Source organism: Rhea pennata, chromosome 33 (assembly GCF_028389875.1).
Source record: "Rhea pennata isolate bPtePen1 chromosome 33, bPtePen1.pri, whole genome shotgun sequence".
NCBI classification, from domain to species: domain Eukaryota; kingdom Metazoa; phylum Chordata; class Aves; order Rheiformes; family Rheidae; genus Rhea; species Rhea pennata.
Window position 1 is genome coordinate 98,683 of NC_084695.1, and position 22,476 is coordinate 121,158.

The 22,476-nt window shown below is 42.9% G+C and overlaps 1 protein-coding gene across 1 annotated transcript; it reads left to right on the forward strand.

Annotated features, from left to right (window-relative positions):
* Window positions 1–16,195: 16,195 nt before the first annotated feature.
* Window positions 16,196–22,140, forward strand: LPAR2 (lysophosphatidic acid receptor 2). The gene is made up of 2 exons (XM_062598457.1): window positions 16,196–16,934; window positions 21,650–22,140. Exons 1-2 carry the CDS (start codon window positions 16,202–16,204, stop codon window positions 21,949–21,951), a joined length of 1,035 nt encoding a protein of 344 aa, XP_062454441.1. The 5' UTR covers window positions 16,196–16,201; the 3' UTR covers window positions 21,952–22,140.
* The last annotated feature ends 336 nt before the right edge of the window (window positions 22,141–22,476 follow it).

Genomic DNA, 22,476 nt, shown 5'->3' on the forward strand with positions numbered 1-22,476 from the left:
GTGCTAAGAAGCAAATTCAAAGGCTCTATTTGTGGAATATATATATTAAAAAAAAAAGTGTGTGAATGTCTGACAGCAGGTGGCTATCTGAATGGGAACGCTCAGGGTGGTTCCATGAAGTAAAGGAAAACACAGATTGTCTGGCTAAAAAGATGTAGACAGAAAGGAGGTGACTGAAATGTAGGATATTGGAAAGAAAGCATTCCTAAACAGTCATTTTATGGCAGCTACAATGTGCACAAAAAAATGTTTTTATTTCACAGCGTTTTTTCAGTGTAAATCTAATAGAACAGAGTACAAAGGCAAAGTTCATGTACTCTAGGTCCTTGTGCTTCCATTGTTAGACTCAAATTTCTAGTTAGTACAAAGTCATTTTATAAAGCAAGAAGACGCTGATGCATTCTGAGCTGGACCTCCTTTCTCCAAAACATTAATTCTATTTCCCTTGAAGTATTTTGAGCTTCTTCCATGTGAAGCTCCTGCTGTCATCAAGAGGTCAGTCCCCTGAACCTCATTACAAATGGGGAGATTCTTGTTGGTCTGTCTATGTAACCCTAACTTTCTAGTTCTCTGCCTCACATGCATGTGGATTACCCTCATATTCACAGAATCACAGCATGATTGAGGTTGGAAGGGACCTTTAGAGATTATCTAGTCCAGTCTCCCTGCTCAAGAATGATTAGCAAGCTGCCCAGCACCCTGTCCACGCAGCTTTTGAGTATCTCCAAGGATGGAAACTCCAGAGTCTCTCTGGGCAACCACTGCTCAGACAGCCTCACAGGAGAAGAAGGTCTTCTTAGATTCAGATGGGTCTGCCTGCGTTTCAGTTTGTGCCCGTTGCCGCTCATCCCGTCACTGGGCACCGCTGAAAAGTCTGGCCCTGCCCCCCTACACGCTCCCTTCTGGTACTTCCACACATCGACAAGACTGCCCCCTCACGCTTCCCTTCTCCCGACCGAACAGTCCCAGCTCTCTCAGCCTCTCGCCGCAGGAGGGGCGCCGCGGTCCCGCCCAGCCCGGCGGCGCTGCCGCGGCCGGAGCCTCGGCGCGGCGCCCCGCCGGAGCCGCCCCGCCGGAGCCGCCCCGCCGCCCCGCGCCGACGGCAGCGCCGCGCTTGTCCTGCAGAGCCCCCTGGTGGTGCCCGCGGCGCCGCTCGTTTCCCGGGCCTGCTTTGTGTCGCGGAGCGGGCGATGCTACGGATTTCCTTGCCGTTTGGTTGCGTATGTAGGGTAAAATTCAGATGACAGTGTAAGAGCTTCCACGTCAGGGTAAATTTCAGCAACTACAATCAGCTGCAAAGACGCTAGGATGTATATGAAGACATCAGAGACGAATGCTAAAAGAAAACATTACACTGGCCTCAACCAGCTCAAGAGATTAAACTATCCACCTTGCTTTTTTTTTTTTTTTTTTTAATCTCATCAGTAGATTATGTTTTAGTTCTGTGTCTTAACATAGTTGTAAAAGAAATGCTAGGGATTTATTCATAGTATTTGTACAGTTTAGGCTAAAGAGAGAGAAAGTTTGCATCTCTGGAAAAAATGTGTATTTGTTAATATATTATTTTTGAATACTAAGTTATCTTTTAATGTAGAGCTTCTGTAAATTACTGGGTGTTTTATTATAAGCTGATTCTGTATTTGCTAAATAAGCATAGTGAAACCTTAAGTAAACACTTATCGGACTATTGTTAAAACGCCGAGTGTGCTCACGTATTTATGAAATGAAGGTAGCATTTGCCCAGGAGAGTTTATAACCTGAGGAACTAGCAGAGCTAAAACAAGATGCTTGTTAAAATCCTCATTTCCTTTTCTTGCTGCACACTTAAATAGTTAATTAGAAGATTCATTCCATGTAGGAGAAACATTACAGGCTTGTACAAGCTGTACAGCTTCTGCCATCCACCTCTGCCCTTCGCTTTTCCTTCAAGGAGTCCAATACATACAAAAATGCTATTAGAGAAAACATGCTCACTCTTCCCCGGTAACTCCTCATTGCTTGCTGCTTTCTGCAGAGCTAGTAATTTGTTGAGGGTAAGAGTTGTCAAAGCAACATTTCCAAGCAGAGTTGTATGGCTGCCAAGTCTCACTTGTGCGGAGAGAGTTTGGATGCATGGTCAGAAACATCTCTCCCTCTGCTTGTCACGATTATTTTCTCTCTTCCAGCCACAATTAATCTGGTCTAGTTTGGAAACTGTGATGTTAAATTTCAAACAAATTCGCAGGGGGAGAGCGTCAGTATCCCAAGTTCCCTGACCTCCTTAAGACTGTATATTCATTTTAAAGGAACAACCTCAGCTGCACACGCATATGGCAAGGGACAGGCACCAGTCCTAGGTAAATTCTGTGAAGCACTGAACAGGAATCGTCTCCTACTGCTTTTCCTAATTCCCACTTCAAAGCAGAAGCAGGGAAGCCCTTGCAAATATCTTATCTGCTACTTATACTTCTTGCAGCTGGCTGCTTTCACAGCAGCACTTTGGGTAGGTGGCTGTCTGACCCTCTGACTAGGAGCTACATCACATCATAGGATTGCACTTTTTTCCACACAATTGTGACATAAAGCCATAGTAACCTTATCAAGAAATCTTTTATCAGTAAAACAACCAAGAAACTGACTTCTTGCTTCAAGCTTATTTTCATCAGCCAGTGTGAATTCAGCGCACAATGCAACAGTCTAATCTCAGATAGTCAAGGTGTTTCTGAGCTTCAGAAAGAATCAGCAGCCCTCATGCCAGTAAGCAAGTTAAAGGACCCCCCGCCCCAGCCCAGGACCTCACTAAGAAGGATCTTAGCTCCACATTGAGAGCATCTTGCTACCATTGCTGTGACACGCCAGCTGGGATGCATAAACTGAACTCTTAATTGAGTTAGGAGAACTCAAGCACCTGTTAAATTTTAGACAGAGATCAGATTCATTTTCTTTGAAGAAGCCAGTTGGAATTTGTTGATATCTGATCACTGAATGTTTAATTGTGAACAGGATAGGTTAGAGGAGTTCTCAGACAAATTCAGCAGGCCTGCCTTACACTTGCTCCCCGCAAAAAAAAAAAAAAAAAAAAAAAAAAAAAAAAAAAACCCCAAAAAAAAAAACAAAAACAAAAACACAAAAAAACCTCTTTCCTCTGTCCTTTTAAAAAGTCAGTGCAAATAGATCAGCATGTACCAGGGGTCTTGAGGGGAAAAATTGGGGGGTTTTCCAGTAGAGACTGCTGAGGAATTACCTTTACAGTGTGCCAGCAATCCGAGATGAAGTGAAGCAAAAGGCACTACTTTTTCTTTTTTTTTTTTTTTTTTTTTTTTTTTCCCTAGGAGCTCAGGGCTTTGAGCAATTCTTGATCCTTTCTTTTTCTCATTTTGACTTTCATCTATATCATTGTTTCTTACAATGTAATGACAGAAGCTAAATGGAGCTCATAATACACAAGCTATTTCCTAAAACTACCTACCAGAGGAGGGCCTTTGCAAAGGACAGTTCATGCCAGTTATTGCTTGGGAACATGCTTCATTCTCAGGTGTTGCCTTTTGAACCCCTAGTACTTCATCATTTGTCTTTGAAAGAGCATCCCTGAAATATAAAGCTAGGGACTACTGCCTTGCTTGCAGTCTGAAACTTCTAAGGGGTGAGGGAGTATGAAAGCTTATTGGAGTTTGTCCTGTTAAATAAGTTTTCCTGGAAGCAGGCTCTTCTGATGGGCTTTCATGCTTTGTAGGATCTGTTCTCTAAGGGTAAGGAGTACAGCAGCATTTATCAGGCTGTGCCTCCAAAATGTAAAATGAGATGGTCTTTGTTGCTTTTTAAAACCAACCCAAAGACAAGGTAGAGTCACAAGAAACAGATTTATAGATTAGAGTCCCTTTATAGGTCACCTGCTGCCTACTTCAGGAGGAGTCACTGAGGCATACGTGCTTGCAGCAAGCCAACTCTGAGTGGTCAGTGTTTGCTGTGTGGCATAGATGCACATATGCCCTTAGAGGGTATGTTGAGTGAACGCTCATAAGAAGATAAGCTGCTATTTAATGCTTATTTGAGCAGATAAGAAAGGTCTTTCTATAAATCTGTTAGTCAGGGAGAAGCCTGAATGGGGAACTATTTATAAAATGGCAACTCTACTGTCTTCCTAAAGCTAGCTTAGGCACAACTCATATTTGGTTGTAGAATTTGCAAATTCCAAAAAGAGTAATGTTACTCTTGCACAAGATGTTTCCTTGCTCAATTTTAGCTAAAGACCAGTGTAGGCCGCTACATTCAGCCTTGCTAAATTATTCTCACACCTACTGGTAGGTACAGAATTCATTTCTATTCTTTCTTCTAAGCTGTTTTGTTGCCTTGTACTGTAGTGGGCAGTTTCATGGCAGAAGTGGCTGTGTACTTCTTCCTTTCAATTGGCAAATGAAAAAATTCCTGTCTACACTTTGTATATTTAACATATTTGGAATACTGCAGGGTATAAGATATGTCAGCATTATTGTGTTCTTGTTTTATTTGTTTTTGAAAGACGTCTTCCAGCAATCAATTAGCAGACCAGATGAGGCAGAATGCTGGGTAGATGAGGTAGTGAAAAGCAAGTTTCTTTGAACCTCTTGCTGGGAGTTCATAACACTGGAGACAAATGGCTTCTATTTTCTTTTCCCATCCCCCTACCCCTCCATATTTTACACTTTCTTTTTTTTTTTTTTTTTTTTTTTTGTGTGTGTGGCTGCACAGAGTAATAGTACCTATAGCAACATGGAAGATGTGAGAGGAAGTAGATGAGGTATATGAACATCAAATCATCTGAAACTTGCTAATCTGGAATTCAGAGAACACTACTTAGTGGATTTTTGCCAAAGATGCTGGATAACAATATGCTTCTGTCCTGTCATTTGTATGAATATATGCTCATGGGCATTATACCTTAAGACATTCAAGAAAAACTCATGGAAGGAGAAAGTTTGGAATGAACTAAATCAAATATGCATGTCTGCCTGTTAAGACCCACAGCTTGTGGCTGGAATCCTTTAAGGGCACTGGCTGCTCTCCTCTATCATTTATTTTAAAAAAAGACTTGTAGAACTGTAATTCAAGCTTTGCTTATACAGCGAGTTTCAGACCTCTAGCAATGAGGGCCCTAGAGACAGTCAGCTTTGTAGATATCTTCCAAGCTGGTTTAAAGAAGTTATATTTCTCAATATAAATCTGTTTAATAAATGGAACTCAAAGGCTTCCTCTGCCCTTGACAGAAATGGCTTAATTAAGAAAGTACGTCTTAAAAGGAGCAATGGTTTTCTCATTGCTTTTAATACTTTTGCGATGGAAGAAGGCATGGAAGCAAATGTCTCAAGTATTTTCTTTCCCATTAGAAACATACTAAAAAAAAGTTAATAAATGGTTTTGGAAACTAGTAAAATGACACCAAAAATGATCAAAAGTTGAAGAACTAATGGCATGTCCTTGTTGACAACAGTAGAAAAGGCTGTGTTTCATTTGTAATGAAAATCTTCAACATTATGGGTCAGACTGTGGCCTGAGTGATGGAGTAATCTGGTGAAGTCATTTCAGTTAGTCCACACTTAGCAATATGGTAAATGGCAAACAGAATCTGGACACTGGTGGTGAGAGCAATGAAAAACAAATGGGCTTGGGTGCTGGCCAAGCAGATCTGCCTAGGATCTGCTGCTTTAGTATTTCCTCTGGGAGCAGAAGAAGCTGCTGACTGTCGAGTTTCTGATGCTACAATATAGGAGACTTGGTTTCGTAAAATTAATTATGCTGGTCCTCCACTGTTGAGCAATCATTAGTCAGGGGATCCCAAACCCTGTAAACAATTTTAAAATGACCAGTAATGTGTTCTTTTAATTTTATTACTAGTTTTCAGGTGTCAGGGGCTGAATTTTCCATGTCTTCTGAGCATTGAAGAGGGACCCAAACTTTTTGTTGTTGTTCTTTTTGGCATAACTTCACTACTGCTGATCCTTGATAAGAACTACAAAATTTGGTGATGTGGTTCAGTTCATCAGCAAGGTGGTTGTAGATACAATGAAATATCACTGGCACGATCTGAAACTTTCACCTAACTGGGAAAAAGCCGTGTTGCCTTCACTGATAACTCTGCTTGACTGAGACTGCCCCAAAGAGTGACTCTGTGGAGGAAGTTGCTTTTCTGTGAAGAGACAGATATCCTCTTCTCTTGCTAAGAGTAGTAGCTGTAAGAGTAGTGTCAGTTCCCGATGCTCCTTTTTCAAGATAAAGTTGCAGTTGTGCTGTGTGTGCTTGTTCTTTGGCTGGAGGCTTTTCTGAACTAGTTTTGTTTTTTATTTCCAGACTTAAGCAGAAAGGCATGTTAAATGCTTTTTATGACTCTCCAGCCATAAGCTGCAGGCATCTGACATCAAACCAAATGGAGACATGAGGGAAGTGGGTTTTCAGAAATAATTCCTACAAAAGCAAAAGCAGAAGCATGTGGAGCTTGAGTCTCTGTAAAGTTCCCTTACTTTCCAGTGTGTGCCAGCTAAACAGGGAGACTTCATCTTGCTGGGTCCCAGCCAAGATCAGAGGAGTTCAGAGCAAAGCAGGGTGCAAGCCTTCTTGCAAAAGGAGATTGAGCTTAGTGCTGCCTGCATGTGGTTCACAGGAAGGGAATTTCCATCCAGTTTTGTTTTTATTGACAATAGTGCAAAGTGCCAGATGAAATTATCTTTGGGTGAAGATGAGGCTAAGTCCTGCTTCATAAACACAGCATCCCGACTTGACTTTAACCTCAGTGTGGCTTCTAATAATGTGTCATCATTCAGGGGCCAAGCTATTCTTCCTCTGAAGTGCTGCTTCTGCCTTCAGTATTGCTTGTCTCTGTGTAGGATAATCTCCTTCTTCCTGTGTGAATTAGGAGAAGCAGCAGAGGGGCCCCTAGACCATCCTGACTCCAAACAAAACACCACTGCGAACAACCCTCTCTTCCCTCCCTACCCTGTTTTCTTTCCACTGCCGCAGAACAAATGTTTTCATCTTGGAGAGTGCTCGAGTATCCAGTAACTGTGCAGAAGGAAGTTAGCACTACACACATCAAAATCCATTCACAAGATAGTTACCTGGGGGAAGGTAAGAGTACTTTGCCAGGACCCAGAGGCATTTAAGAAAATATTCCAGGCTGTTCTTTTTCTCAGCTGTTTGTCAAATTTTTCTAACAAGACAAACATGACAAATTCCAATCTTATGTTTTGTTTCAGTGATCTCCCTGCTTTAAGGTGTTTTCTGCAGCATGTAAATGCTTTGCCAGGGCAAACCTCAAGGAAAGAGGAAAATAGGAAAGAAATTTTCCAGGTTCTTTGCAATTCGTTCTGAAGCAATTGATTGTAAATGGTTGCTAACTTGCTGGAATTAAAGAGAATTCCTACTGTAGGCAAGGCTGCAGTGATCACTTTCTTCCATACCTCTTTGTTGAAAACTGTTCTTTGATGCTGTAGGCTTGCAAATAATAGCTCTGATCCACCTCAGAACTGGCTGCATTTCAGCAGCAGTGGGTGTTATGAAATTCTTGCATTTTTAATGCTGGTGTATATGCTGTTTTCCACCTAAAGATTTGCTATTAGCTGAAATTGTAAAGACTGTGTTGTCCCTTTGTCAGACTCTAGGGAGTGTTTCCCATTCCAGATTGGGAATCGCTGGGCCAGATGGAACTTGGGAAGTATCAATTTAAGCAAGTGATTCTCTGCAGAGATCTGCAGTGTGTAGGGGGAACTCCTTCCACAAGGTTTCTAACATTCCTGGGATTCCATGAGAGGGGTCACAGTAAAGAGAATTTCAGACTGTCATGAACAGGAACAGTCACAGCTGTGAGATCTGAAGAAAAATCTTGGTTTCAACTTTACTTGAAAATCCAAAATCTACTAAAACAATTTAACTTTTACTTTTTTTCTTTCTTTTCTTTGTTTGCTTGTTTTTCTTTCTTTCTTTCTTTCTTTAAGTAAGTAAGTAAGAGCAATAAAGGGAATGCAAACATCCCCATTTGGAAAAGTTTCTCTACCAGTTCTCTGCTAGGCACCAGAATGTGATCCGATCTGCAGACTGCATCAGATCAGGTTACTCAGCCAAGAGGCTGAGTCGTTCTCCTTATGGGGGAAAGCTGCTCAATATATGATGGACTCCTCCTGAACTGGTGAAACTAGAAAGACTCATGGAGCAACTGAAGGTTGGAAGGGATAGGAAAGAGGAGATGGACCCGATGGGAATCTGATCTCTTTGATGTTGCCAGTGTTCAGTGTTCGGTACTGGCTTCCAGCAGTACCACTGTTGGAAGACATATGAGCTCAATCTTTAGAAAGTGTTTGCATGACTGTAAAAGCTAGTGTGATATTTTCAGGTGCAATGTAGGATTTTTTTTGTTTGTTTGTTTATTTGTTTTGTGCAGGTAGCATACCTGCACAGGTAGAGTGGGTCTATATTGGGCCAGGCCAAAATTCTGTCTATCATTAGGTTAGAGACATAAACTACATGCACCTCAGTTTCTTCAAATATCCCCAAAACATGAAAATAAAGAAACATTCTTTATGTTTCTATTCCTTCTGTTATGCAGGGAAGTAAAGTTAGTTTTTTGATTATATCTAGACAGAGGGACTAGGAAAATTACTATTATAAAGGCCAGGACCTTGAATTCCTAAATATTCTTTCACCTCCCTATGAAACGAGATACTGTCTTTGACAGGCCCACATGAGCCCTGGCCTCATCCAATCTATGCTTCATATGCCCCAACTCTTGTGTGCGCTGGGGACAGAATCGTAAACATGCTTCTGACCCTTTATCAGCCCTTGGTGCTACAAACTTCCTGGGTCTGTCTGACATGTTGATCTATTATGATGGACTGCTGACACTTCAGCTGAAACCAGTTATGCTGGGCAGTCTTCCTGTTTGCTGTGAGTGTTTGATTGTTTATGAGCATCTAGCCTCTAAAGCGCTCAGTGAATGCTGATATGAAACTTTAAAGGCACAAAGAAATCAGAAGTATTTTTAGACTACTGCCCCCCCCAAACTGCACAGCTGCAGAACACATGTGAACATACTATCTGAAGCCTATTCAAGCCAGTGCTGCCGCCAAATGGTTGCCCTAACCTGGTTGCTGTTTCTCTCTGCTCTGCTGCTTCTGCAGCAGTGTGGTGAGCTGGATCAAAGCACTTAAATCTATTGGTGGCAGCATGAGTATTGGAGCACACCGAAGGGTGGGCAGAGGAAATGTGGGACTGCTTTATTCAGTAGCAGCTTGGATTTAAATCTCCTTGGCTGGTCTTAAACTAATTGCATAGGCAACAGGCTCGTAACTGACTCATGGGAAGGTGAAAGGCACTTCCTTCAAATTTGCAATGCCTTCTTGTAATTATAGTATTGTTGTAAATCTGTGACCAAGGGGCCTAATCACTTTGAGTATTCCTCGCTCTCCAAGTCAGGACCTGACTTCTTGACACCTTGCTTGCTCTCTGCTATGAGAAAGCAAGTCTGTTAGAATTCAGATAGCCTAAGAAAGGATTCTGGAATATGTTTACACAACTTTATCCTCTATGTATTTCTAAAATGCATATAGAAACCTCTTGAAAAGCCCCTGTACCTATATCTTGTAGATGGCATCACAAGTCTGAAGGTGTACAATTTGCAAAAAGGTGATGATTGTAGGTTCTTGATCCTTCTTCTTTCTTTTTTCTTTTTTCTTTTCTTTCTTTTTTTTTTTTTTTTTTTTTTTTTTTTTTTTTTTGTAGACTACGTAACATTCTGGCAGATTTTTTCTGACATGATTTTGGCCTTTTGGGGGCTGCAGGATAGAGAAAATACAGGGAACCTGAGATAACTTTCACTTTCTGTGGTACTCCATACTTGCCCCTTTCATATCAGTGGAATTACTGTCTCAGCCTGTCCTGTTCATCCATCTTTACTTCTGTCAGTGTTATTAGTGACCTTCTCCCATTTATTGGCTACCCTGTTCTGTTAATGATTCCTTGGGTCTTTGGCCCTATCTCTTTCCCTTTTGTGTCGGGCCCTCTTTGTAAATCCCTTGCCTACTTTACATAACACTGCTTGGCTCTGCCAAGCTCCATGAAGTATTTGACTGGCAGTAGATCAGGGCTGTGCTTTGTGATAACATTGTTCCTTTGGGAACAGATGATGGTAGAAGGAGGGTGGGAGAATAGGAAATCGGAGTAGAATGGAAATTACTGGGGCCTCTTCAAAATCAGCAGGCATGAATCAAAATGAATGGATGTTGCAAACTCAGTGTTTTTCCTTCATAATTTATACAGCTGTAGTTTGTTAGCACTAGGTGTACTCTTGGTATCTATGCAGTACTTAGCAGGTAAAATAATCTCAGTGAGATGTGTCAAGGACCAGCTAGACAGACATTAGAAGCCTGAGCTCTTTTTCTAGCTTTGGTATCCTTTACACCAGGCTACAGTGAGGAAAACTCTTCTAATCTGTGCCTCAGTTTCTCTTGTCTCCTGATATCTTTCCTACGTGCTACCACAAAAGCTGTCTTACTCTCCCCTTCTCGCCCATGCAGTTCAAGGTTTCTTGTGTAGCACTGGGTAAGTGTGGCTGCTGTAACGGATGTGAGGGCTAGATCCTAACCTAACAGTCTGCTTAGGATGTGGGTATTCAGCACTGCATTACAGTTGCTTGGAAAGGGAGCTGTCCCGGGTTAGGCCCTCTTTCCAGATGCCAGGAAAACAAACTTGGCTCCTCTATCAGAGAAGCATGCCTGTTTTTTCCAGAGGAAGAACTAATCCACTGCTGCCATGGGGCAGAAGCTCGGGGGTAGCGGGCAGAGCATGAGTGAGCAGTCTGTGGGCTGAGCTGGTGCGGCAGCAGCAGTAGGACCAAGGGGTGCCAGCTCTGGGACAACAGGGCCGTGCTCACGCTCCTCCCGCCAGGAGTGTGATACCAGAAGATTGGAGCAAACTTGTTCCAGCTAGCACCAGACCAGCTGCTCCAGGACCAGAGGTGCTTGGAAAATGACTCTGGCCTCGATAAAGGAGGCAAGGACTCGGGTTACAGCCCCTGGGTGGATCGCGTCTCCTCCCGGGCCGATGTGTGCGGCCTCGTAAGGCCCGCCTAGGGGAGGGCCCAAGGAGGGACGGGCTCTTCAGGGCTCTTGCAAACTTGCCTTTCAGCAGCAGTGTTTCAGAGCTGTCCGTGACACGCTCTGGGGCCATAACGCTTGTTTTAAACTTTCCCGTAAAGCCCTTGGCTCTCTTGCTTGGAAAGCACCTTTGTCCTCCAGAAATGAGGATCTCCTTGCTGAGTAGCTGCCCTGGTTTCCTGTGGTGGGGAGACCAATGCTAAATGTCAGGTTTGGATGCAGTGGTTGTGCTTTCAGGTAAGAATGCTGTTCTTTAGAGTAAAACCTTTTACTGTTTATGGCTTAAACAGAAAGAAGGAAAAAAGGCGAGGGGGGGGGAGCAGGAACTTGAATGTCTGGCCATGTAAATTCATGTGCAGTGGACAGTGGTAAAACAAGCTGGATTAGAGTCCCTATGAGCTGAGTTAGCCTCTAGAGATCCATTGTTCTGTTTTGGTCAGCACTGATTGTGGTTATTAGTGGGAGAAAAAATCCAGCCATTCATCCCTAATCATTTCCACACTACATTGGATATCGCTCTGCTCACAAGTATTGAACATCTTCCCAGACCTCAGGCAGCTGAGTAGCATTTTCCACTTTTGCAAGCAAAGAAATTAGAAAAAAACCAAGGACACTTGCATCTTTACTTTCCGGGAATCTGAACTTACTGTGAACCTAGTGCAGTAATTAACTGAGTAAGAAGGAAGATAGCTTGTGTAAAGTGATAACAGCTCAGGCAAGGAGAAGAGATGCATTTTGCACTCATTTTGTGTGCTCACACAGAGCAGTGGTTCCTATCCAGTACTGCTTTGCAAGCAGTGTTTGGTTTTAAAGAAGAGACTTAAGCAGAGTTTGAGGTAGTATGGTTAGAGAAGAGTATGGGTTTGTGTGTTTCTCAGAAAAGGGGCTGCTGAATTGTTGTTGCCTGTAACTAGTATCTTATTTTACCAAGTAAACAACACTGGTAAGGAAAAATCTTGTGAGATCTTGAAGACTGTAAGCCCTTGGAAGTGGGTTGCTCAGACACTGAACAATAGATTCATCCAGCTCCTTTGTGCATCATGGCACCAGCCTGACTTTCTATCTGCTTGCTGCTGTGGGTAGGGTGTTTCTCTTCCCCAGCCTGTCTGTTAAATTTTGATCTGTGGCACTGTCTGCCCTTGATGCAGAGCTCCAAGGTCAGTTTTCTAATTGCAGAGTAGCACTGAAATGGCACACAAGCTCCCAGGACCAGTCACAGGCTTTTACCTGTCAGTACCTCCTGGACCCCACCCAGCTTAGTCTTGCAGAGATCTAGTTTGTAACCTCCATACATTTCGGAGGGATTTGCTAACTCTCAAACTCTTTCCTGCACTCAAACTAGGTGTTGTCTAAAGTAACATTAAAGACATTGTCATTAGGATTAATGCTGGGGGACTGTTTCTCTAGATTCAAGTATTATACATGCAGAACACTGTTCCTTAGTGGGTTTATACAGCTCACTAATCCCCACCCCCGCTAAAAGTACCATTGAACCAATACCTGTATAGTGTTTTGAACAAAATGTCCACAATTTGCAAGTAAGCACACAGTCTACACAAGAAGTTTATGGGGCCTATCATAACTGCCGAATCCTTAATTTTCACAAAAAAAGATTGCTCTCCATAATTTTAGCTATTACATTTAGTTCTTATCAAGATTTAATTTTTCACAGTGCTGGTTTAAAAATGGCTGAGACTAGAAACCCAGCTCTATCAACATGCTATTTCATCCTGATATTTCAATACTTAAAAAAACCAAAACAAAACAAAACCACAAACGTGCATGGTTTACGCTGTCTTCGTGCACAGACAAGTTCCCTGATGATCTTCATTGTGTCAGATAACTCTTTTATAAACTGAGGGGATGGGAGTGAGGGGGAAGGAAGACACTTAATGCCACTCCACAGCAAAAATGTGAACGGGGCTAAATGGCGTTTGACATTTGCTTCCTGTTTATACAGCTGGATAATCATGGGGTGCTCTGTACCCAGATTATACCTTAGTCTCTCTTCCTCCAGCCTCTTCTCCCCTGCTGTCCTGCTTTTCTTCCTAGGCATCTGTAATCTTAAAAAGTTGAAGTGATTCATCTAACTTCATCAGCAATTTCCTTCTCGATTTGTAATTTAAATTTCAAAGTTTAATAGCATAGCCTTGGATGTTATGTCTCCACATGAATGGAGAATGACCACTGCCTCCCTGAGATGCCCTACACTGGTGACCATTTATCTGCCTGTGACTCTTAGTGATTATGTTCTTCCTATTCCCAAATTTTCCTTCCTTATTCTTCCATCGCTTTCCATTGTTCAAGCCAAAAACTCCAGTCATCTGCCAACTCGCCACACTGTAAGTCTGCAGAACCTATTTGGTTGCTTTCATTGCCTGAGCTGCACTTGGACCATGTCGCTCTCCTAAACAGTTTTATAGCTTGGGATCTATAGACACCCTATTACTTATTGAGGGCTCAAAGGAGAGGAAGGGTGGATGTGTTGTTACAGTACCAGTTCATGATTGCCCATGAGGCAGGTTGATTCCTCTATCTCATTTTTCTTCTTCCCATCAGTATTTGTAAGAATAATAGTATTTCCCTAACCTGCTGCAGGGATAGGTTTTTAAAGTAAATTAGTTCATGGCTGTATAGCTTTCTCATCTCATGGTAAAGATAGCCATATACTCAAGCAGGCAGGTAAAGAACCTATTAAGCAGCTGAGATCAAAAGTTCAGCTGCAAGTATGATATGCTTTGCAGGCCCAGCCATCTTGTTTGCACAAGCAGGCATGTGTGCAGGCAGAGGTGGGTGCGGTGCAGGTGATAATAAGCTGGCCTGCCTGTGATGACCTCACCTGCCTGTTACTAACAACCATGTTGCTATTGCACCAAGAGTTGCTACTCAAGTGTCCAGGAAAACTGAGGAGCTGCTGTCTAGTGAATGGAGGGAGGCACAACCAGTTAAGATTTCTGAGCAATATTCTGAGCTTTTGGTTCAATGGCAATTATGGTGAATTGCAAGTCACGAACCCTGCGACTTCTTCCTGTCTGAACAGGATGGTACTCTTGCTGCATGGCCTCAGTAATACTTTCTCTAAAATGAGAATGACAGTTAAGCTCATGAAAGGACATGGAGAACCAATGACTTAATGTGCAGAACACACTAGAGTAAGGAAAAAATGTGTCATATTACAGCATCTCACAGTGCTGTGAAGAGGGAGGCTCCAAACTGAGTTTGCCCTTTCTGGCAGGGATTGCAGCCAGCCCTGACTTGAGGTTTCCAAGCTCTTGGTTAGGAAAGAAACATAAATTTCTGGTATGTTGCAGGGTGTAATAATCCGGGTTATCCTCATCCCTCTAGTTTGTTCATGATGCTGTATTCTTTTTATGGTTATACAACAAGATTAGTCTGTTCAATGAACTCAATTATTCTTTTCATAACCCATGTGGCAGGGGAAACTCCTGCAGCCAGGTGCCAGGGAATTCTTTGACTGCAGAACACAACCACCAGCTCTAAGAAAGCAAACGCTATGACCCTGCTGACTGTCCTGAAGCTGTGATTGGTCCCACTGTTCCCTTCCATGTCCATTTCCTGGGCTACAGAATGAGACATTGTAATTGTCTGAGGTTGCAAATTATTCATATATTTACATTTTAAAAAGGTTAGGAGATTGAAAAGAGATAGGAATGATTCAGGCTTGACCAAAAATGTTTTGAGTTCTTTGGGGGAGGTTTTACTTTTGGGGGGACAGGGGGAGGAGGAAGTGGAAAACAAAAGGGCAGAAAAGGGGGTAGCTCTGGAGTAATAATTGCGTATATGAAAGTTCTTTATTTACAGAAGAAAGGAAATCCAGCTCCAAATAAGAAGAGGCATACCATGATGAATTGATTTCCTTCTCCTACAGAATCCTGATCACTTTGTTTCACTTGCTGTGATAGGGTAACTTCACAAAATGTACAAGTAACAGAAGTGTCAATTACCATGTTTAAGTTCACACTGTGAATGCATAAACTAAAGAAAGCACCTTCTAACTTATTATCGCTTCCTGTTTGGTCCTCTGCAGGACAGAAAGTTAGATTATCAGAGAGGTATATGGACTTTGAAAATTAAACCTTAATGTTCTGACAGAGAGAAATAGCTGATATGGTCTTTTTTCCAGCAGTGCCTAGTGCTTCAAAGAAATGTGAAAAGCCCTTCCTTGATACTAATGTATCTTTTCCGATCAAGCTTTTCCAGTGAGTTCAATGAGTTTTGATTTGCAGCCTTGCAATGCCTTCCAGACCTGGAAGGGAAGGAGGGAGTTGCTTCCTGCCCAAGTGATTTACCTGTTGATACTCTGAAGCATGGGGTGCTGACCCATGCACTTTTACGTAGCCTAGGATTGCTGCAGACGTTAGAGACTATCCAGCTTTTCCAAAGATCCAGTCCCATGGCAGTATATGCTGACTTCTTCCTACCGTTTACTGTTCTGGGCTAAGGAGTGTTTTCCAGCCCAGCTCTAGGTCCCGAGTTTGGGAAATACTTGTCTGTTTTGGAAAGATCAGCAAGCACTGGATGTAGAGCAGTGGTAAGAAGCAGCTGTGAGGTACATTAGACTTTAAGATAAAATTACCCCAAGCAGCATAAGATGTGCTCACTGAACTAGGAGCAGCAGTCCTGGGGACTGCAACAGCTGCAAAGACTCATAGAGTAGTGCTTAGTGATTGACTATGATAAACTTCTCTGCTACTTCTTTGTTTTTACATTCCTGAAATAGGACAGCTGGGACAACAGTAATAGTTATGTCTATCACTCATGCAAAACTACTTGGACTGGGACAGGGAGAATCCCTTATCAGATTGGGGCAAACCTCCTATTCTTCATCAGCACTGCATCTTCAATATAACTTTGAGGACAGATGAGGAGTCTGCCCATGAGATGTATAGTTCTGTTGCAAGCACAGAAGTAGTTTCTTGTGGTTCCTGTTGATGTTTCTATATGCTTCAAGCTCCACTCCCAAGTCCATCTGTGTCAAAGGCACTTCTATTGCACTGTATCTCCCTGGGCTGTAATAGCTGAGTGTGTGTGTCTATGGACACAGTAAGCTAATGAGACTCTCTTCCCTCTTTAGGACAGCAGCGATGAAGCACTGTTTCTACAATGAGACTGTGGGGTTCTTCTACAACAATAGCCGTAAAGAGCTGACCACATATTGGAGGACAAAGGATGTCTTGGTGGTTGCCCTGGGCTTGACAGTGAGTGTCATTGTGCTCCTGACCAACCTGCTGGTCATCACTGCTATTGTCATCAACCGGCGGTTCCACTATCCCATCTACTACCTGCTGGGGAACTTGGCAGCTGCTGACCTCTTTGCTGGCATTGCATACATGTTTCTCATGTTCCACACGGGGCCCAGGACAGCAGAGCTCTCCCTGAAGACCTGGTTCATCCGCCAGAGCCTGCTGGACACCAGCCTGACCGCCTCTGTGGTGAACCTACTAGCAATTGCTGTAGAAAGGCATCAGACTGTTTTCACTATGCAGTTACACAGCAAAATGTCCAACCAGCGTGTGATGATCCTGATTTTTTGTATTTGGGTCACAGCCCTGCTCTTGGGGCTCATCCCATCCTATGGCTGGCACTGCCTCTGTGCCCTGGAAAAGTGTTCCAGCATGGCACCGCTCTACAGCAGGAGCTACTTGACCTTCTGGGCCATCTCCAACCTGGTCATCTTCCTGATCATGGTGGTCGTGTACACACACATCTTCATCTATGTCAAGAGGAAGATGACACGGATGTCCAAGCACACCAGCTTCCATCCCCGCTACAAGGAGACCATGATCAGCCTTGTCAAGACGGTCACTATTATACTCAGTAAGTCTGCTTGCTTTGGTTAATCTAAATTATGCTTTGTGCCTCCGTTCTGGGTTGTGCAGGGCTGGAGAGGTGAAGGTGCTCTGGACAATTAGGACTATTACGAAGCAACTTCCTGCTTTCCTGGTGTCTGAAGCTGCTGGGGTGATGGTTTGGTTTGGCTGTTGGGTATCTCAGTGGTTTCAGAACTGCTCTAGCCCATGGGTGGGAGCAGTAGCTCCTCATGGAAGTGTCTTGTGGGATACTGGCTGCTAGCATTTCCTTGGATTCTTTCCCAATGCCTCCATCCTACCCATGGTGTCATCCACAGTGACACAGGGGTTATAAAAGTGACCAGCTGCTACAGGGAACACTTGCAGTCTAGGCAAGCTCTCAGCTAGTCAGTGTGCTTACTTCTGACTCTCTGCAGTAGTGCTATGAAGGATCCTTTTTTACTCAGGAAGAGCAGGAAATGTTCTTGCTCCAATCCATGCTTGGATGAGCATTAAAAGTGGGTACTGTAGGACGTGCACAGCAGCTCCAGGGCTGTTAGTTGCTTGCTAGGATAACAAATTGTTTATCTATCTGTTTCTACTGTTTTGTTTGTATTGGAAACTGTTAATGTCCTGTTAGCTCATTCTATTATTTTCTTGTCATTGGAGAAATTATCATTGTGTGTTCTTCTCTTCAACACTTGTCAGGTTTATTTCTTAAATGAAGCTGAGCTAAAAACATTGACTTAACTTTCTTGAATTTGTATGAGCTGTAACTGGAGCAACTGTGCAGTAAGAGGGGAGCGCAAGCTCCTAAATCTCTTCATCTCTTCTCTTCTGACATGGCTGTGCTCAGGAGCTGCTCCTCTGGTTAGCAGAGACAAGAGGGACTGTTATTAATTTGATTTCTTAATGTCTCTGGCTACTAAAGTGCAGATGCTTTGGACACTAAGAGGCTCTTTTATGCATTCTACTCTTAAATGGAGAAGGCACACTAAAAATGTGCATGAAATTAGGAGCTATAATGAGGCCTTATAAAGAAGCAGCACTTTAAACATTCTTTAAAGGATGGAAAGCACAATGAGCAGAGAACAGACATTATAAGGTAACAGGAAAATAATATGGAAGTTGTGTCCAAATTCTACAGACTGTTTACTGGAATAGAGCACTAAGCTTCTGTCAGGTGTTGTGTTTTTTCTTTCTTTCTTTCTTTCTTTCTTTCTTTCTTTCTTTCTTTCTTTCTTTCTTTAACAGCTTAGTACTGGGTCTCAATCTGTTCTGGTAAATATGTCACTGAAAACTCTAAACTTAGTCAAGGCTACTCTCCATGATCACTGGCTCTCCAGCAAAGTGCTAACTGCCTGTGAGTTACTCTGTCTACATTAGCAGTTCATAGTGCAATAGAAGTAGATCAGTAACTGGAAGTGGTTGATTTTGAGGCTCTACCTCTCCAGGATATTTAGTTTTGTTCAGGTGTATGTTGTTCTGCCCAGTGCTGTGCATCTTAGTAAGCCGGCTAAGCTACTGATATGAGTTGGTAAAGCTTCTTTGAAACAGTTCTGCTCCATGTATCTGAGGAGTTTGGCCCCAGTTTTGTCCTTATTTTATAGGTTCTTTGTGTGGAGGCTTCTGCTCTTTAACCCATAAGCAGCAGCACACCAGCGCAAAGAGCTTGCGGGTGTCTCTGAAAGGTGCCGTATGTTTGTGAAATACTAGCGATTTTATAATAACAGAGGCTATTGCACTCCTGCATTGTGCTTTCAGCAGCATATCATTCATGATTTTTCTCAACTGCTTTTGCCTCATGCTTTAATATATAGATTTTTTCCCTGTTTTTCAGTGAAATTAGTCAGTGTGTTCAGATCTTCTACAATGCAACTCGACTCCGGGCTTATGGTGACAATCCTTTGCTTGCAAATCTTTTCTGATAAGTGCAGAATTTGCTCCGTCAGTAAAACCTCGTAGCTGCAAACAAAGACTACTACTCCCTTGCAAACTCCCGCTGGCAGAGTTGGGCTCGGCGGGGGAGGGGAGGGGCGGGGGCAATGGGGAAAGAGCTGTCTGCCTCCTCCCTGCGTCCCTGTTGGGGGCACATGAGCTTGCGAGTCCTGTTGCAACTTGTGAATAGCGAAAGTAGGCTATTTTGCCTGTTGCTGTCTGTGTGATGTCCTCTTCCCTTCCTGACAGTCGCTCCGTATCTCTTGTCGGCAAGGAGTTCATAGCTGCTGTGGAGCTGATCAGATGCAGCACAGAGGTTCAGCAGAGCTGAAGAATTGCTACCTCATGTATTTTGCATAGTCAGGAGTGGAGGAATGCTTGTTTTGTTTCCCCTTCCTTCCTGAACAGTATTAGAGGGTCACCCAGAGGGATCAGCAGGACTGCTTAATTTTATGGGATCTCACAAGACCAACCAGAAGGACAGGGTTAGCAGGATGGGAATACTGGCCTGGAAGAAAAATAAAATGCATCTCCTTATTCTGGGAGGTCTCTTTCTTCTCGATGTTTATACTCCTGAGTTGGCCTGCCTTTGCCTTCTGCCTTAAGCTACGAAAAAGGTTGGATCAGAGAAGGTTTAGAAGAGCTGCTGCGGTTTCACAAGGAATTGGGACTGGTGGTAGTACTAGGATGGACAGAACAGGCAGGTACCTGATGTGGAAAGTGGTGAGGGACAGTGAGGGGTGGTGGTCAGGCCCTTGTGATTCTTGTAAAGTAATGCAAGCATTTTTTTTTCTTTCTCAGTGGGGCAGTGTCAGAAGTGGTAATGAGTTGTGTATAAGTCGTTTTGCAGGAGGAAATGCAGGCAGAGGGAGCAAGCGAGAGGGTTTAATTGCTCAATTTGGGAAAATACCTCTCAGTTCAGACTCAGAGTACAGACAATTGTGACAGCAGAGGTTTTTTTTCTCCTCTGTGAAAGCCCTGGTGTAATTCCTCCTCCACCCTAGATCCCTGGCGTCTGCAAAGTTGGATTCTGCACAGAGAAATACTTTGCACCTTATGCATCAGAGGGCGTAGCTGCTGGTGAGTGTGTAAGGAAGCTGAGGGAGTAGTAGAAGCTGTGTGTATGTGTCACTTCATTGGAAGGCAAGGTACCTGCAGTTTATAATCCTGTAGGTCATGAGCATTAAGAATAGTTACGGAAGCCTATCTGAAAACCAGTAATAAAAAGTCTAAGGTACATCTAGAAACCAACAGCAAATTTTCCCACAGATTAGTTGTGCTGGACAGGATATAATGATGAGCAAATAGCTCAGCTGAGTCATTAATGATCACTCTGGGCAGAGATTGTTAAGAATTTGGTTTTCTTTATTAATACTAGACTTGCAGGCACAAGACTAAAACTTTAGGTACCTGTTCACTGCTCCCATCTTTGATGTACCTTAATTTAATGCTGCTGGGAGCCAGTCTCTGTACAGAATCTAGCTTTCATTGTGGATGCTGATAAACTGTTTCTAAACATTACATCACTAAGCAAGGAAGTCCCTTTTCTGCAGGCCCACACAAATTACAAGAACAAGTATCAGGATCTGCTTTCAGGACAGCCAGAAGTCTATATTTTTGATAACTTTAAATTGGGAGAAAGCAAAGTCATGTCTGTGAGCGCAGAGAAAGCTGCCTGGCCCGGATATGATGGCTGCTGTGCTGGCCCTCTGTGTGATTAGCTTAAATAAAAAGGGTTACATGATACAGTTGCCTGTAATCAGCAGGGAACATATAACCGGAAATTTAGGAGATCCTTTCCCTGTGTTTCTTTGACTTTCATTTAATGAGCATGTTAAATTCAGCCTCTCATTCTGGTGCAACTCTTCTGGCTGTTTTTCTCTCCTGTCAGCTATTTTTCAGTAAAAGGTGCAGTCTTAAAGTTCCCAGTGAGTCCGTTCTTTTCCACCCTTTCCCAGGAGGCACAGCAGGGTGCAGCTCCCATGCTTTAAGATAGAACCTTATGCATGAGTTCCAGGAGCACTGATGGGTGAGTGCTCCATTTACGTCAGCCTTAAAGTTAAAATCATGACCGTAAAAAGCAGGGTTTTAGGAACTGCAGGCACCTCCCACTCCATCATGCAAAACAGCAATTATCCTTTTGCTAAAGAGCTTTGCAGGTGGTGGCAAGAACACAGTATTGGCCTGACTGACTCAGTTGTGGAGCCTGTCCAGCTCTGTCTTCATGCTGACCAGCCCATTGTTTGGTTACTTTCTGCCCAGCAGGCAGTGGTATGAAACAGACTTCATTGAACTGCCCCAAATCTTGGCTAGGACTCTTCTGAATTTATACTGTTGACTGAAAGCCCCATAACTGTATGAACTGGAGAGATGACTCCATTCAAAATGTACTTCTTTGACTCTTAACTTTATGACCCATTCCCCCTTTTGGAAGGAGTAGCATATAAGTAGAAAATATGGATGCTTTATCTTCTACGTTGTAAATGGAATAAGGGGGACAAAGGGAGGTAAGCAATGCCACTTGAAACTTTTTTTTTTCCTGAATGAAAGTAATTTAGATAAAAGAATCATTGCCTTCATTTTGAATGATTTCTGGTTGAATCCTGTCTTCCTCCTCTAAATTTTTGCTTCATGCTTGGGGAAACCTTTTTTTTTTTTTTTTTTTTTTTTTTTTCCAAATGGTGTTTCCATTTTCATTGGTGTTTCCAAAGGGCAATAATTCCCTTGAGCATCCATCTCTTAGATGAGTGGCCAGGCAGGGCCAAGAACCTGCATTTTCTCTAACAAGGGTTCTTCTCTTCCCAGGTGCCTTTGTTATCTGCTGGACACCGGGACAAGTTGTGCTCCTACTGGATGGCTTGGGCTGCAAGAGCTGCAATGTTCTAGCTGTGGAGAAATACGTCCTTTTGCTGGCAGAGATCAACTCGTTGATAAATGCTATTGTCTACTCTTACAGGGACAATGAGATGCGCAGCACCTTCCGGAGGATCCTCTGCTTCATCTGTTATAGGAATTCCAGATACACCCCTACAGTAGTGAAGTTAAACACTACAGACCGCAGAACACTTTCTCAGAATGGGCACTTCACTGTGGACTCCTCTATTTAGTTCCTCAGTGCCGTGCTTGTCTCCACTGGTCAACAGCAACCCTTTCTGACCAAAAGCACAGAGACTGAGTGACCTGCTTCCAAAGCAGTACTGACTACTTTTATGTTCTCAAGCATAAATGTTTGTATAAAATGCCTGTCATCCATATGGGGACAAGAAGCATTTAAGGAACTGAACGGTGCATTATTTAGGACAAACATACTTTGAGTAGTATTCTTATTAAAGACTGCTATTTTTAATGCAAATTTGATTTAATTTAGCAGCATCTAGAAGTATGCTACATGCAACAAGAATCTCATGTGAGCTTCTCTCCATGAACAAGGTATTTTCTTAGTACTTCAGTATTACTGCTTTCAGAAGTAGTCATACCAATGGTGGCATATTCCAGAGTCAAAGCCCAAAGCTCTTAAGCTCTACCCATTGCTTCCTAAACAGAGCTTCTTTCTCTTTCTCAAGGGAGTCTTGTTCAGGTTGTATTCTAACTGTAACTTTCAGAAGTCACATTCTTCTAAAGGCCTCTTGAGA